The sequence below is a fragment of the Ambystoma mexicanum genome, chromosome 5p (genome assembly GCF_040938575.1).
Source record: "Ambystoma mexicanum isolate Mex_15411 chromosome 5p, UKY_AmexF1_1, whole genome shotgun sequence".
Classification (NCBI taxonomy): domain Eukaryota; kingdom Metazoa; phylum Chordata; class Amphibia; order Caudata; family Ambystomatidae; genus Ambystoma; species Ambystoma mexicanum.
This window is the reverse complement of record NC_090930.1, coordinates 58,009,134-58,023,641: the sequence shown is the minus strand read 5'-3', so window position 1 is coordinate 58,023,641 and position 14,508 is coordinate 58,009,134. Positions and strand designations below refer to the sequence as shown.

At 48.1% G+C, this 14,508-nt stretch overlaps 1 protein-coding gene across 12 annotated transcripts in view; it reads left to right on the top strand.

Annotated features, from left to right (window-relative positions):
• DLG3 (discs large MAGUK scaffold protein 3) overlaps positions 1-14,508 on the top strand; it is a 2,111,742-nt gene that overhangs the window by 2,045,834 nt on the left and 51,400 nt on the right. For all 12 annotated transcript variants that reach the window (XM_069612439.1, XM_069612441.1, XM_069612436.1 and 9 more), the window contains one exon: positions 9,665-9,837. In XM_069612439.1, coding sequence (XP_069468540.1) covers positions 9,665-9,837 — 173 coding nt within the window. The remainder of the gene's footprint in view (positions 1-9,664; positions 9,838-14,508) is intronic.

Here is a 14,508-nt window from a genome sequence, read left to right as displayed (position 1 = left end):
GTGTGTCCCGAGGCCTTGGCTGGGCTTGGTGTTACCGAATGGATGTTCGAGGCCCGCGCTACAAAGGCTGTTACCGGAACTTGTTCCAAGGTCCCTCGTACAGAGGCTAAAGCAACCAACATTTCTGATAGGCCTGGCAAGGCCTTATCGGTGAAAGTTGTTTCTCACAGTTCCCACTCTTGTGGCAACGCCAGAACTGTTGAGGGGGCAAGGAGTGATTCCTCCTTTACCGGCAGTGCCGAGGTCCTTCCTGTGAAGGCTAGTTTGGCTATTATGTCGCAGAAACATTCCAAGCCTAATAGTACTGGCTCGGCCGAGGTTCCTTGTGTAAAGGCTAAAATTAAGACCCACCTCCTCTCGTGCCGCAGTTCCCCTCAGGTGATGGCAAAATGGTGGCCGTTCCTGCCACGACCACGGCAGCCATTTTGGGCACTTCTCCTACGACTACGCCATCGGCCTCAGGTGTACGAGTTGGTTCTGTGGATGAACATAAAATTGCTTGTGCGCATCCGTTTCACCCAGTTTATGACTTAGAACGCTCGGTTGCCCCTTCCGCACAATGTGTCGTTGCCTGTGCGTTCGGCACCCTTCATTTTTGTGGACACTTCGGGGGATGGGCCTGTGTGACAACCCTCCTCTTTGCGTCCCTGGAATTATCCTCCTCATGAGAGGCCTCCTCCGGTAGCTCCAAAACCGTCTCCGGAGGACGCCTTTTTCGGCAAATTTCAGACTCTCATGCGTACTGGCCCCATGAGAGAGTATTTCAAGGGTCTTTTTAGGGTGATATGCCCGCCTCCGGCTCCACCCGCTCCGCCCTTGCCTACGGTGTCTCCTGTGGACAAGGCAGTGCCTGACATGGTTCAGCAGGATCCTGACCTGTCGGATGATGATCAGGGCGATCAGGACAGCGAAGACCAGCCCCGCTCTATTAGAGCTTTTCATGACCGGGTACTGGACATGATGTGCCTATTGGATGTTCCGGTGCCCGAGGCACCAGCTCCACAGGAGGTAGTGCTTTCGGGGGCGTTCACCCTGTCTCCTTCAGAGCGTACTGGACTGTTCTTGCAGAAGGACGTTTTGGCCGAGATCCATAGGGTCTGGGAAAAGCCACACTCTGGACTTTTTGCCAGTAAGAAAATTGATGCGCAATACAGGCTGCATTCTTCGGAAGAGGTGGCCCTGTCATCTTGTCGGCCCACTTCCTCCACAGTGGTGGCTGCAGCCACTTCACAGTCCAGGCTTGCAGCATCCTCTTCTATGACGGCTACTCAGGTTCTGGGAAAGGAGGACAAGCTCCACGACTCCCTTTGGAAGATGATTTTCGCTAACTCGGCCTTGCAGCTCTGGCAGGCTAATGCGGAACTGGTGTTAGCGGGAGCGATTATGAAGATGTGGAAAGGTATGTCGGAGTTCGAGGAGTTCATTCTGGTCGAGAAGCTGGAAGACTTTAAGGCGGGTTTATCTGACGCCAGAATCTTGGCCCAGGATCTGCTTGAGGCCGCGGCTCATCACGTCGACACTTCGGCTCGTGGCCTTATGCTGGGAGTTGACACCTCTCAACAGGCGTGGTTGCATGCCACCAAGTTCTCAAAGTAGGTGCAGGACAACCGCTGGAGGCAGCAACAGACTCGTTTTTTCTCCAGCTCCTCAGCCTCATCCTCAGGTTCAGGTGGTAACACCACTGAAAAGCCTGCCAAATGAGGGTTCTCCGGGCTCGCACGAGACCCCGGTGGGAGGACGCATTGCGTCTCATTGGGAGGCATGGCAGACCATCACCGAGGACAGGTGGGTCTTGTCAGTTGCTCGGGCGGGCTTCCACTTACCTTACCCCCTTCCCCACCTTTCAACCCTCCTTTCAAGCAGTCTGGATCGTCCTCCCTAAAAGCCGAGGTTCAGAAGCTTCTGGACCTCAGAGCTGTGGAACTCGTTCCCCTTGGGGAGCGAGGGGAGGGCTTCTACTCCTGGCTGTTTATGGTGCCCAAACCCAACCAGGCTGGCCTGTGCACTATCCTAGACCTTTCCCAGTTCAATCTTTTCCTACCCCAAGAGAAATTCAAGACGATCATGCCCGGCCAGATACGGTCCTCCTTCATCTGCAGGGTATACATCTGTGTCCGTATTTGGACGACTGGCTTTTACGCAGCCCTTGCCCATTGAAAGCCGCCTGCAATCTTCAGTCTCTCCTCCCAGCTCCTGTTCCACCTTGGGCTGTCGGTGAACTGGCAGAAATCTTCCATGACGGTCTCTCAGGACTTGATTTTCCTGGGTTTTCGCTGGAACACGATCGACTGCAGTGTGTACCTGACCGGGGACAGAATTGCGGATCTGTTGGCCACGTGTCAGATGTTTGCGCAGCCGCCTGGTGGTTCCAGAGGCTTCTGGGCCTCGTGCATTTTGGCTCTTCCTCTTGCTCGTCTCAAGATGAGGCTTGACTCAGATGGCTCTTCGGAGTTCTTGGCTTCAGGCTGTGGATCCGGACTCCAAGTTGATAACGATTCCGGCTTCCATGAGAGCGGACCTGGACTGGTGGTCGTCTCTCAGCAACCTGTCATTGGGGGCGGGTTTTCAGGACCCAGCACGATGGTAACGGTCACGACGGACTCCTCCCTTCTGGGGCGGGGTGCGACGTTGGATCTTCAAGTCTCGGATCTTTGGTCGCCTCAGGACAAGCTCCTCCACATAAATCATCTGGAGCTTCTGACGATCTTTCTAGCGCTTAAGGCGTTCAGGCCCATCATTGCCAACCAAGTGGTCCGTATTCTCACAGACAATGTGGTGTCGATGTATTACATCAAGAAGCAACCAAGTATCCCCCCACCCCCCCCTCGTGGATCTGTCCATCCAGATTTGGGAGTGGGCGGTTCGTAATGGTGTCTGGCTACTTGCAGTACACATCCCGGGCCAGCTGAATGCACGGCAGATGCCCTCACTTGGCTGACGGTGGTCAGCTACGAGTGGGAGCTGAAGGCGGAGGTCCTCTCGTGCATTTTCCTGCGCTGGGGTACTCTGGAAGTGGACCTCTTCGCTACGGCAGCAAACAAGAAGCTTCCACTGTATGCCTCCAGAAACGGGCTGGGAGCCTCCTCTCTGGGGGATGCTCTTGAGATTCCATGGCACAATATGAGGGCTTATGCCTTCCTGCCCCTGACTCTAGTTCATCGGACGATTTGCAAATTGAAGAACTCAGTGAACTGTTCTCTTCTACTCATAGCTCTGTGGTGGCCAGCCAGGTTTTGGTTCTCAGAACTTCAACACTGGTCGGTGTATCTGCCGATCAGGTTACCGGTGACCCCCAATCTTCACCAGGGGGAACAGCTGTGGCACCCCTCCCCACAATCGCTCAGCTTGGCGGCATGGTGCCCGAGTTCAGGTCTTTAGAACATCTTAGCATGTCTACGGATAACATGCGCATTATTCAGGCAGCCAGAAAACCCTCACTAGGTCCCAGTACAGAAGCAAATGGCTTAGGTCTGTCATTGGTGTTTAAACAAACAGCTGGACCCAAGGGGGACTACAATTGACACGGTACTGTCCTTTGTATCCCCCTTAGCAGAGTCGGGTGTTCACGTTCTGTCATGCAGAACTTATCTTTCAGCGGTTTTCGCCTACCTATCTACGGACCAATTCTCTTACTCTGTCTAATCCAGTGGTTAAGAGGCATTTTGCAGGCTTGACGCGCCTTTATTCTCCGATTCGTAGTCCGCACCCGGCGTGGGATCTAAATGTGATCCTGACGGCATTGTGCCATAAACCTTTCGAACCAATGGCCACGGTGGACCTCAAGCACCTGTCGTGGAAGGTGTCCTTTTTGGTTGCCGTTACTTCAGCAAGGCGCGTGAGTGAGCTCCAGGCTTTGTCGGTGGAGTATCCCTTCTTGGTTTTTCACAGGGTGAGGTGGTCCTACGGACAAATCCTGCTTTCCTGCCGAAGGTGGTCTGAGTTCCATCTGAACCAGTCAATCTCCCTGCCAGTCTTTTTTCTGAACCCCACTTCAGAGGCAGAAAGGGTTCTGCATTGCCTGGATGTTAGAAGGCCTCTTAAATTCTATCTGGACAGAACATCCAAATTTAGGAGCTCTTCTCAACTGTTGGTGACCTTTGGTAATCCACAAGGTAAGCAGGCCTCTAAGGCGACTATCTCCCGATGGATCGCTGCCTGCATTACGGAGTCTTACACCGTCCAAGAGCTGAAGCCTCCTAAAGGTATTCATGCACACATGGTGCGGGGCAAAGCAGCCGCAGTTGCCTTTCAGAAATATGTCCCCTTGGGAGACCATGGCAAAGGAGGCTACTTGGGCCTCCCCATCTGCTTTTTGTAAGCATTATTGTCTAGACCTGAGCTCAAGATCTGATGCTCAGTTTGGTCAGGCGGTGCTGAAGAACCTTTTTCAGTAGGTTTTTTTTCACCCACCCATAGTTCCTGTAAGGAGTGCTTGGGAATCTCCCGTAAGTATGGAGGAAAGGGGACGGGACGTAGGAGTTTAACCAGGTTACTCACCATAGTGGCCACCTTACTCCTAGTCCATAGTCCCCTTTCCTCCATACGCCCGCCCGCCGTCCCCTCTAATAAGGTTCCTCTGTTATTGCTAAAAGGTCTTTGACCTGGCGATAGAAAAGGACTGATGGGCGATGCGCGGGGCAGAGCCGAGATGGGCGGGTTTAAGGCTGCATGCCGGGTCCCGCGTAGAAAGACAGGAAGGACTAAAATGTTTGCAACATTTTTGGATGCTTTTACAAAGTGCTTGGGTCCCGTCCCACAGGATGGAGGAATGTCCCATAAGTATGGAGGAAAGGGGACTATGGACTAGGAGTAAGGTGGTCACTACAGTGAGTAACCTGGTTAATCTATTTTACTAGAACTACAAGTTGTAAGTTTCCTTGGGCCTATGTATTTACTTAGTTCATTGTACTTACTTCAGCTTACATCTCCCTCATAAGATATGCCTGGCTGCTCTGCCATACTGCCAAAACCTTGAGTAATACAGACTTCTACTAGAAGTTGGGGCCTTTATAGCAAGGCATAGTTGTATAAAGTCTTACCAGAGATGGACTTTAGAAAAAGCTCACCTAACTCCCACCAGTGGTAAGGGCCTGCACCATTCAAACTGGCAGGGGCTATCCAATCATGGACGTCTCTGGCCACCACATCTGCCCAGCAACACACACTTGGGCTGACCCAGCCTCCTCATCTGGCCACACACGCATACCACTACTTTGGTCGGGAAAGCAGTGGCATGCATGGGAACACACTTTCCATATGTGGCAATTCCGAACGAGCGGGCTGAAAGGTGGTCAGGGCACAAACTGGCCAAAGAATAGGAAAAAAAATCTTGCGGCACAAAGTTTTTTAGAGTATATGGTACTCCTAATGGCATTATGCTGTAAAATGCAAAGGTGCATGAGTAAAGTGAAAGAATACACTAAGGAAATTATCTGCTGCCCCGAGCCCATCCTGGACCTTGTCTGTGATGCCAAAGTACGGTAAGGTGATGTGCGACGGTTTAAAAATACAAGAATTCCTCAACGGGAGACAGGCTCTCAATATGTATAGACTGAAGGGACTGACAAGTCTCCCCATGAAAACTCAGCAAAGAACTTACTGCAAAAAGTCACGTCAGGATGCAGACTGCAAACTGGATGTCCCATTTGTCTGTGGGAAGGAAGCAGCAAAAAGAAAATCTGTCCTAGCCCGCGTCAATATTCGTGTTCGAACCTGCTCACTGAACCACACTGGACTTATCTGTGCTGACAAGAACTCCTATCCAGGCTTAGTCACAATTTAACCATCACTACCTAGCTACGCTTGAACCCGACAAATATTTCTTCCCTATTACTTCATGCTTTTCCCTTCTAGGCCATTGGATCACTTAGAGTTGCGTTCTTTATATGCCATGCTATTGTGTATGGGAGTCATAGGATGTTCTTCTGTAATTTGTTATTTCCATTTCAAGATATATCTTGTTAGCAGAATGCTAATCAAGATTTGTCAGGTAGACTGCTCAAGAGGGAAAGCAGCTATTAATGCACTCCAATGGAATATGCCCAATGCTGTAGTTTGTCAGCCACCTGGAGATCTGTACATAGTTTCACTAGGCATTACTACATTGATTTTGATGCGAGCCTGATGCACAGGCAGGCCAATCACCTTTATAGAACCTTTCTGTCATATCTTGTTGGTTCTCTCAATTATATATTTTTTCCTGTCTCGGCTGTCTGATCCACTCTTCAGGTGGATGATCTTGCCTTTCTCTTCAGTGTTTATGAATATCAATCAACATCCCATTGTGAAGGGAACATTACTTGGGCAAACCAACTTCTCCATCATGGGGCATGTTCATTGAATGTGTAAACCAATGGGACACCAGAGAGAGATCTCTAGATCGAGAGACTGAGATGTCCGTGGACTCGGATATAGCACAAAAAAAGAATGCTCTGTAACTGCCGCCTAGTTGCGTGATGGGAGTCTGGACTCCTCTGCTTTAAAGGGACAGTGTCGTTTTCTGACTTACTTGATTGAAGCACCCGACATAGCGATTGTTCCTCGGTTTGTAGTTTTTGCTATTTGGCTATGCAGGGAATCCCAATACAGGTGTTTTTAATACTGGCCTGATATGCTTCATCTCCTAATACTACCTCTTATAAAAAAGTGTTTTCTATGCTAAAAATGTGTTTAAAGTCTTGCTTCTGGGCGGATACATCAGTGTTTACAAAGACAATGAAGATACCTGTTAGGCAAGATTGTATGTAGTAACCCTGTGGGAGACTACACCAGCTTTGTCCTCTTGGCAATAGTTAACCCAACCTTTGATATAGGCCTGTACTACACAAGTTGGTAGAGTGACTGAGCAGTCCGGCTTCCCTCACGAGGTGTCAGTGTGAGCTGTAGGGTTATCACATAGAGATTCACAGTGACATGTATCCAAATAACACTGATACTCAAAGTTTCTTGATTAAATCATTATTTATTAATTTAACAGTCAGTTGAATAAGCCTTCTTTAGAAGGGAGCAAATATGTAATACTTAAATATTCTTCAAAATGTATACTCTCAGTTGCAATAAATCAGTAGATAGCCTTTTGGGATGGCACACAAACTTCCTACACCCTCATGTGACTTCAATAGTTAGGACACTGTGGTCATTGATATAGCACTGGTACATTTAGTGCAATACTGAGATTTGTGTCAAAAAGGAAAAGGTTAGGGAATGAAACACTAGTTAACAAGTTTCCCAAACAGGTAAGCGCTTTTGAAACCCCATTGCAATGTAGGTAACCCTTTCCCAGATATACAAGTAAAGAATGTATGACTTTTTGGAGGGACAAATTAAACAAAGAGGTTAGAAGGGTCTTCAGGGAGTCAGGACAGCCAGTGAGTGTTACTTGAGCAAAGTCTAGGGGAGCTGAGGCACTTCTTGAAGGTACTTAAAAAGTATTGCACTATGTTATAGAGTTTTTGTTGAAAAAGGAATAACTTGTGAGGCCACAAGATGCGAGGCTTATGAGGGGAAAAGCTGCAAGCAACTCTGCAAATGCAAGTCTCAACTGAGAGCAAGCAAGCTACACAACAAGAGGTAAATACCCCTTAGTTCACTGTACCTTAGGTCTGAAGAAATTGGTTCCAGCTGGCTTATGTTCCTGTGGTAGTATGGCAGATCCTGTTGTTCGTGGGCCTCAGTTGTGGGGAGGGAGGACTTCTGGGGACTCCTGCACTATGATTAAAAGGCCGGCGGCAGCAATGGACAAAGTTCAGATCAGCGACAGTTCGCGGGTTCAGCCACTCGCAAATCGCACCACCGCGGTTCTCGTATACCTTGTGGTCTTTCTTCGCTTCTGGGATCCAGCACTCTGTTGAGGTGGCTCAGGCTTGGTTAGTCCTGCTTTGAGGGAGTTCCTAGAGCTTGGGTCCGATTTAAAAACTATGCCCTCGACTCTGGTGTTCCTGTCCCCTGCCACTCTGTTCCTGCAGCAGCAATGGAAGTACAGCCAGCAGTGAGAGGGGTTCCAGTCAAGTTTGTCTTGGGGTTGATCAACCCAAGGGGAGAAGTCGTCCTTGCAGGGCTTCTCTTGTCGATCGAAATTCGGAGCTTCAGCAATGCGGCAGGGCTTCGCCGGTCAAACCAGCGGTCCAGAAGTTACAGCAAGCTCCTCTTCCAAGTTCTTCTTCGGATTCCTTCCAAGCAAAAGACCTCGCCTTTTATACAATTTTCTCCCATTCATTTACAGCCTAGTTGTCACTCACACAGCAGGGTGGATGTCCTCCAAGGACAATCACCTTTGTGTGCATTCCTGTAACCAAAGAGACCAAGCACAGGGAGTTTCGGGAACCTCCCTCGCTTCCTTCCCTGCCAGACACACTGGAGCCAGAGGCGGGCTTCAGCAGTGAACCCTGCCAAAGACAAAACGTACAAAGGGACCAAACCTGGTTTGGCACGCAGAGTAAATCTCAAGAAGGACCTTTTCAACAAGAAATGGCGGAAAAAGATGACTTGGCCATTTTGACAAAATGGGCACACACGGGTTGCAATACTGCATCTGAGAATTCAGCTTGCGGTAAAAACGCACAATGGTAGGAAAAAGTAAACCCCTTCCACCAACCATTAATTGTAGAAAGGGTAACATAAAAATCTTAAATGACAAAGTAACCCCTCCAGCACTCTATGTAAGATGGTGTGTGCTGGGTGTACAGAGTTACAAAAGGTAAGTAAAGTCAATTTCACTTCACTGCTCTTGGAAACATTAGTTCAGCCAAGAGAAGGTATTTAAACCTTTGAGAGTTCCAAAGGACTTCTCTGTGCCAGTGCACCAAAGGTGCTGTGTGTTACAATGTAAAAAGATGATGCCTATGGAGTTAAAAGTCCTAAGTTCCAGTAAAAGAGCTGGGGATCTCTAAGGTAGAAGGGACTTATCACACTTCTGAGAATTCTCTGTAACAATACCCATGATGGGGAACTTGGATTAAATGTATGTAACCTTGCTTGTTTCCGATTGGTTCCATTCAAACCATTTAGTGGCTATGCAGCATTCTGAAGGTCTTCACTCCCTGCTGTGACCTCACTGCAGAGAAATACGAACTTCCTAATTCTCTGTGGTGGTGTCACACACCCACATGCCTACCTTGCTGTGCTGTCTCGTGGAAAAATGCTCAGCAGGTCCCTCTTCACACAACTTGCTCATCACAGCAGCCCATGGCCCACCTCCAGCTTTCCCGCATTACCCAGGAAGGCTGCGCTGGAAGCAGCTTTCTGAGAGGAAAGGGCCCTACCTTTAAATGGCACCCCTATAAAACATATAGTTGTACATCTGTGACCATCAACCAAGGTGAAATATTACACCTCAGTGTTCAGTCATATAATACACAACTGTGGCTTTGCTCTTGTCTGTCAGGTGTGACTCTGAATCCCCTCAGTGGAATATTTCCTTGTAGTTGATGTTGCACATGTACTGTTCCATATATTCTGATGACTCGTGAGTGGGGTGCCTTTATTACACATGCATGATTTTGAAAAGAGATCAATTTGAAGTGTTTCTCGATTGTTCTCTTGGTAGGGACATCCTTGTAAGATTGTCTCTTTAGATAATACCTTCTCTACAGTTGCAGATGTTTTGCTTTTTCATCAGAAATTTGCTAATAAGTTGCAAAGAGTTTAAAGCCTGTTCTCTATGCAGATACCACTCGGCCTCGACGGGACACAGAGATGGACGGGCAGGACTATCACTTTGTTGCATCTCGAGAGCAAATGGAGAAAGATATTCAGGACAATAAGTTTATTGAGGCTGGGCAGTTTAATGACAATCTGTATGGGACGAGCATCCAGTCTGTGCGAGCAGTAGCAGAGAGAGTAAGTATCTTGGATGTGCCTCTGTGCTTCAACACATAGGATGTGAACTAGTGTGCCAGGTTGACTTTTGGCAAAGCTTTTGTCAGGCCAAATGTGTTGACCACCGCCCTATAACCATGTTCTAGTCTATGTTAAATTTATCTTTTAACTTTGTGTGGAAAATAAATATTGACTTTCTAAACACTATCAGCGTAGTTGCCATTCCACGTTGAATTAGTGAGCTGCAGTGTATGTCCATGTGATATTCTGTTTCCATTCCACGTGCTGCTTTCTCAATCTTGCATCATTTACAAATTCAGAAACTTAAACCTCAGCATCCGCTTTAAAGTGTGTTAGTGCCTAAATGTGCAGTCTTCAATGCTCTTGCGTACTACTTCAGTGTTCAATATAGATAAAATATGCAATGATGCTCTTGTACAATGCAGCTATTGGAGTCCAATGTATATATACCGTCTTCTCTTGAGAAGAGCCTGCATTGTCTCTGCTAGATGCTAACCAAAGAAATGGTTTTAATGTTTGCTGAGTCCACTTGTTATTGATTCACTAGTTTAGCTTTCTTTCCACTTTCACTTGTGCGTTTTGCGGGAGCTGCCAGGAAGAACCTAGTCAAATTCACGAAAAGGAAGGTTTGCAGGATCTCCACCTGCCTCTGCACGTTTCCTTTAGGCTACATGAAGTGTAATTGTCATTTTCTGTTTCATGCACCTGTGGCCTAGGAGAGGGGTGACTGCTCCATTCTGGGTGACTACTGCATTCTGGATGTCCTCAGGAAGTGAATCCAAACTAAACTTCGGCTTTAACGGTGCAACTTCACCCTGTACTTTAAATCTATATATTTAGAAATTGCTAGTCTGAATGTGGCTTGGTACACCGAATAAGAGATTGCACCATCGACAAGGGGTATGGAATGTCAACTCAACTACCGCAGTGTCTGGCTGGTCGACTGCATCTACTGAATAGCTTGCTTGCAAGGCCTTAGTCATTGAGGAATCCTCACAGAGATGTGACTGGTGCTTCTCCATCATTATTGGTGGCCACATCTTTGGTCAACTTTGATATTATTCTACTTAATTTCAGATTCACTCCATAAACGCAATATAATATACAGAAGAGCATGTGTCTAGAGCATATGTGGTGATGGCCTTAGCTAGATCTGAAAGCTCAGTTGATTAAGATTCCGCTTCTGAGCACCTTAGTGGCTGAATTAGTCAATGAAACCTCTACTGCAGTCTGATTTGAATGTAAGTTATAAGTATTTGAATGCAATCTAAGAATAACGAAGAAGGTACTTGTGGTATCCTTGTCGATGAAACCTTCAATTCCTCGAAGTTGTATTTGACCAGTCTGCTGTGCCACAAAGTTATGAAGAGTGTACCGTAAAATATTGACACATTCAATTCCTCCATCTTAAAGTCACTTATTCGCTATTAGACAGAGGATTTGGCAACCGCCTTTTTTAATTTTATTTTTCTGTTGCTCTATATGTTGGTACTGATGTATTCACTCTTATCCTTCTACAGACTATTTAGGGTTTGATTGGTGCCATTTGTTCCACTTTGGGGGGAGACCAATGGGAATTAAGAGGTTCCAAGATCCTGGACGGAGCTAGACTGCACCTACTTGCAACACGAACTAGAGAGCTGTGATGCTACTCTTGCTGGACATTTTGCTAAAGGCCTCGTTGGCCCCAAAGCTTTGCATGCCTGTTCGGGCTAATGTAGAGGATGCAGAGCGTTGCCTCTATGCCATAGAGGCAGTGTCTGAAGTGAGCAGCTGATTCGGTTCTCAGGTGTTAGAACGGGGGGCTGCAACCTTTGGCTCGCCAGATGTTTTCAACAACTCCTATCCCCACTTGCCAGCAGAGTCAATAATGAGGGTACATGGGAGTCGTATTTCAAAACATCTGGAGAGCCACAAATGGCAGACCCCTGGCCTAGCATCTGACAGCCTTTTCCCAATTGGCAGTACTGTTTCCCAGCAAGAGGTATTCACAAATAAATTCAGTTGGATGTCCCCCGTCTACATGGTCCTGTGAAGACTCTGAAAGAGTATTGCCTTCATTTAGGATGACGGGCCCAAACATTTGGCCCCTATCTTACCTAGGTGTGTGACCTTATGAGAAATGTGAAGAATGTGGGATCCCCGAGATCTTGGATGGTTTCCATTGCACATAACACATGCGTGGTCAGCCTTTGAAAGTTGCAGCTTATAGCACCGGAGCGGGTTCAATTTGTCTTGCAGCAGGAGGCGGCACATGCTAGAAGGAAGGAAATAAAGCTGAATTAGTAGGGATGACAATTTGAAACAAAAACCACCTTCTTTTTTGGTGATACAACTACTAACCCCTAATCTTAGGCTAACGCACCTGACGAGCAACGGAAGCCCAAACCCCTCATAAAGTGTAGGTAACCTGGTCCGAGCGCCAAGGATTAACTCGGATTTAGGGCTAGTAGGTCCACACACAGGAAAGTACAAGATAATAATGCACAGTACTAAAAAGATAACGTGCATTTCTGATGTTTGTTAATCTGATTAGAATCGCATGCTGTGCATAGTCCGACATCCAGTGGTCACTGCGGAGTATTGCATCTTGTTTTTCGAAAGTCGAAAAGGGGATGTCGACATAGGCGTGTCTGTAACACTATCCCTATAGTGACGTGTAGTGTACCCTAAATCCCTCACGCGTCGAGGTCCCTCAGATTGTTTTTTTCCACCCAGAATACTGGCCGCCTTAAGCAGAGCTCGTAAGAGACATTGCCATTGACTCGACCCTTGGTCGATTTTGTTAATTATTGTTAGCTCATATCACTTCCCCGCCGAGACAAGATCTTCGACGGTGGTGGTTTTCGACGGACGTTGATCGTTTCGGCGCTGCCGAACACGTGGCCCAGCCTCGCCGGCCTACACAGTAGGGAGAGTGGGGGTCGGTTTGGACATTTCTGTTTCTTCTAGAATGCCTTTCCTTTTCTCCCCCCTTTCCTTCTGGGTCGTTATCACTGGTTACGTCCTGAGCTATGGAGAGGACTCCTTTTAAATTTTGCCCGCGTTGTAAGGGCACATTTCCGTGGAAGGACAAGCCTAAGCGGTGCAACCGCTGCTTACCCCTTGACAAAAACGAGGCCGGTTTTGCGGCCTGTAAGCTCCTTTGACCAAAAACTCTGAAGGAACGCAGGGTCAAAAGGTGGGCAGCCTACGGGATGTCGAAGGCTGATTCCTTGCCCGCTGCCGCCAAATGTGACGAGGGGGATAGTGATAACTCCACCTCCGTAACGGAGGTTGTTGGCCTCTCATCGGAGTGCTCTCGCTCCGTCGCGTCTGTCCCCGCCTCCGAAAGGCACGGCTCCGGCCCTGCTTATGGGGATGTACACCCCGTCGACGCTGACGGACACAAAACAGTCACTAAGCACACAACCCACGGCCATTTGTCGAGTAAATCGAAGAAGGCCCCAGTGCCAACGGAAACGCCGACACAGCCGGCTGCCTCCACCGACCGTAAGGGTTGGCAGCCCTCCCCGCAGCCGCATGCGCGCCTAGCGACTGGGCCGTCTAGTACTAAGGGCGCTACCACAAAAACATCATCCGTCGAGACGCCTCGGAAGTAGTTGTCCGTCGACAGCAAGGTTCCGGCTCTGCCGAAAACTACTCAGGACCAGCCCCCAACAGAGAGGATGGTCTGGGAAAGCATCGCAAGGATAGTCTCCCAGGACTCTCAGAAACGGCTGGTGAAGGAGTTGATCAAAAGGTCAGGGACATGCTGAAACCTAGTGAAGGTACGCTGGAACCTCCCTCTAGGTCGAAAGAGACACCCAGACCTACTTCCCCACTGTCGGACCCACGTGAAGGGATCTCAGAGGGTTGCAGGGGTATCTCTTCCACTTTATGGGAGGGATCTCGATGCCTAGAGGCAAAGGAGCAAGCCTTTCCGCCACTAGACCATTCTGGGTCATCCCAATGGACTAGGGAGAGATTTGAATCCTACATGAACAGGCTGGATAGGTTTGTGTCCACTTCTGAACACACTACACGTAAAAGGCCAAGGGAGGTATTACCTGAAGACCCTAGAGCCAAATTCCCAAGATTTTTTGACCCACAAGAGGAAGAGCTAGACACATGACCTCACTGAAGAGGATCCCCACTTTCAGGAAGAGGATGAATTCATAATTCTCCAGCATTGGATCTTTCATGGATTCACATGCTTAGAATATTCCCCGTCGTCAGGCTGGGAACCCTCGGTACATTTATAAAGACGTTTCCCATAGGAAAAAATGTTGACACTTTTGTGTCCTATCTACGTCGTTTTGGGCCGCTTACGCCTGCCCTAATAGGACGTAGCCGTATAACTATCCCCGCCCCTGCGGCTCCCTTCAGATTTCAACATTCTTCCAAAGTAGTGGGATCACCTCGTCATCTGCTATTTTACAAGGTTGATTTTATTTATTTTTTTTTTTCTCTTCTTTCCCAATGTCTGGGAAGGCGTTATTCTGTCTGTGTGCTACATGTGGATTAAAAAAGGTGTACGAAGGAGATGGACATATGGACTGTCTTTATTGTCTCAATCCTCATCATTCGGCGGACAATTGTGAAATTTGTAAAGTCTTCTCGCAGAAGACTCTGAAAGACCGAAATAGACGTCTGGTGATGTGGCTGAATGACGGAGCAGGAGCGTACCCT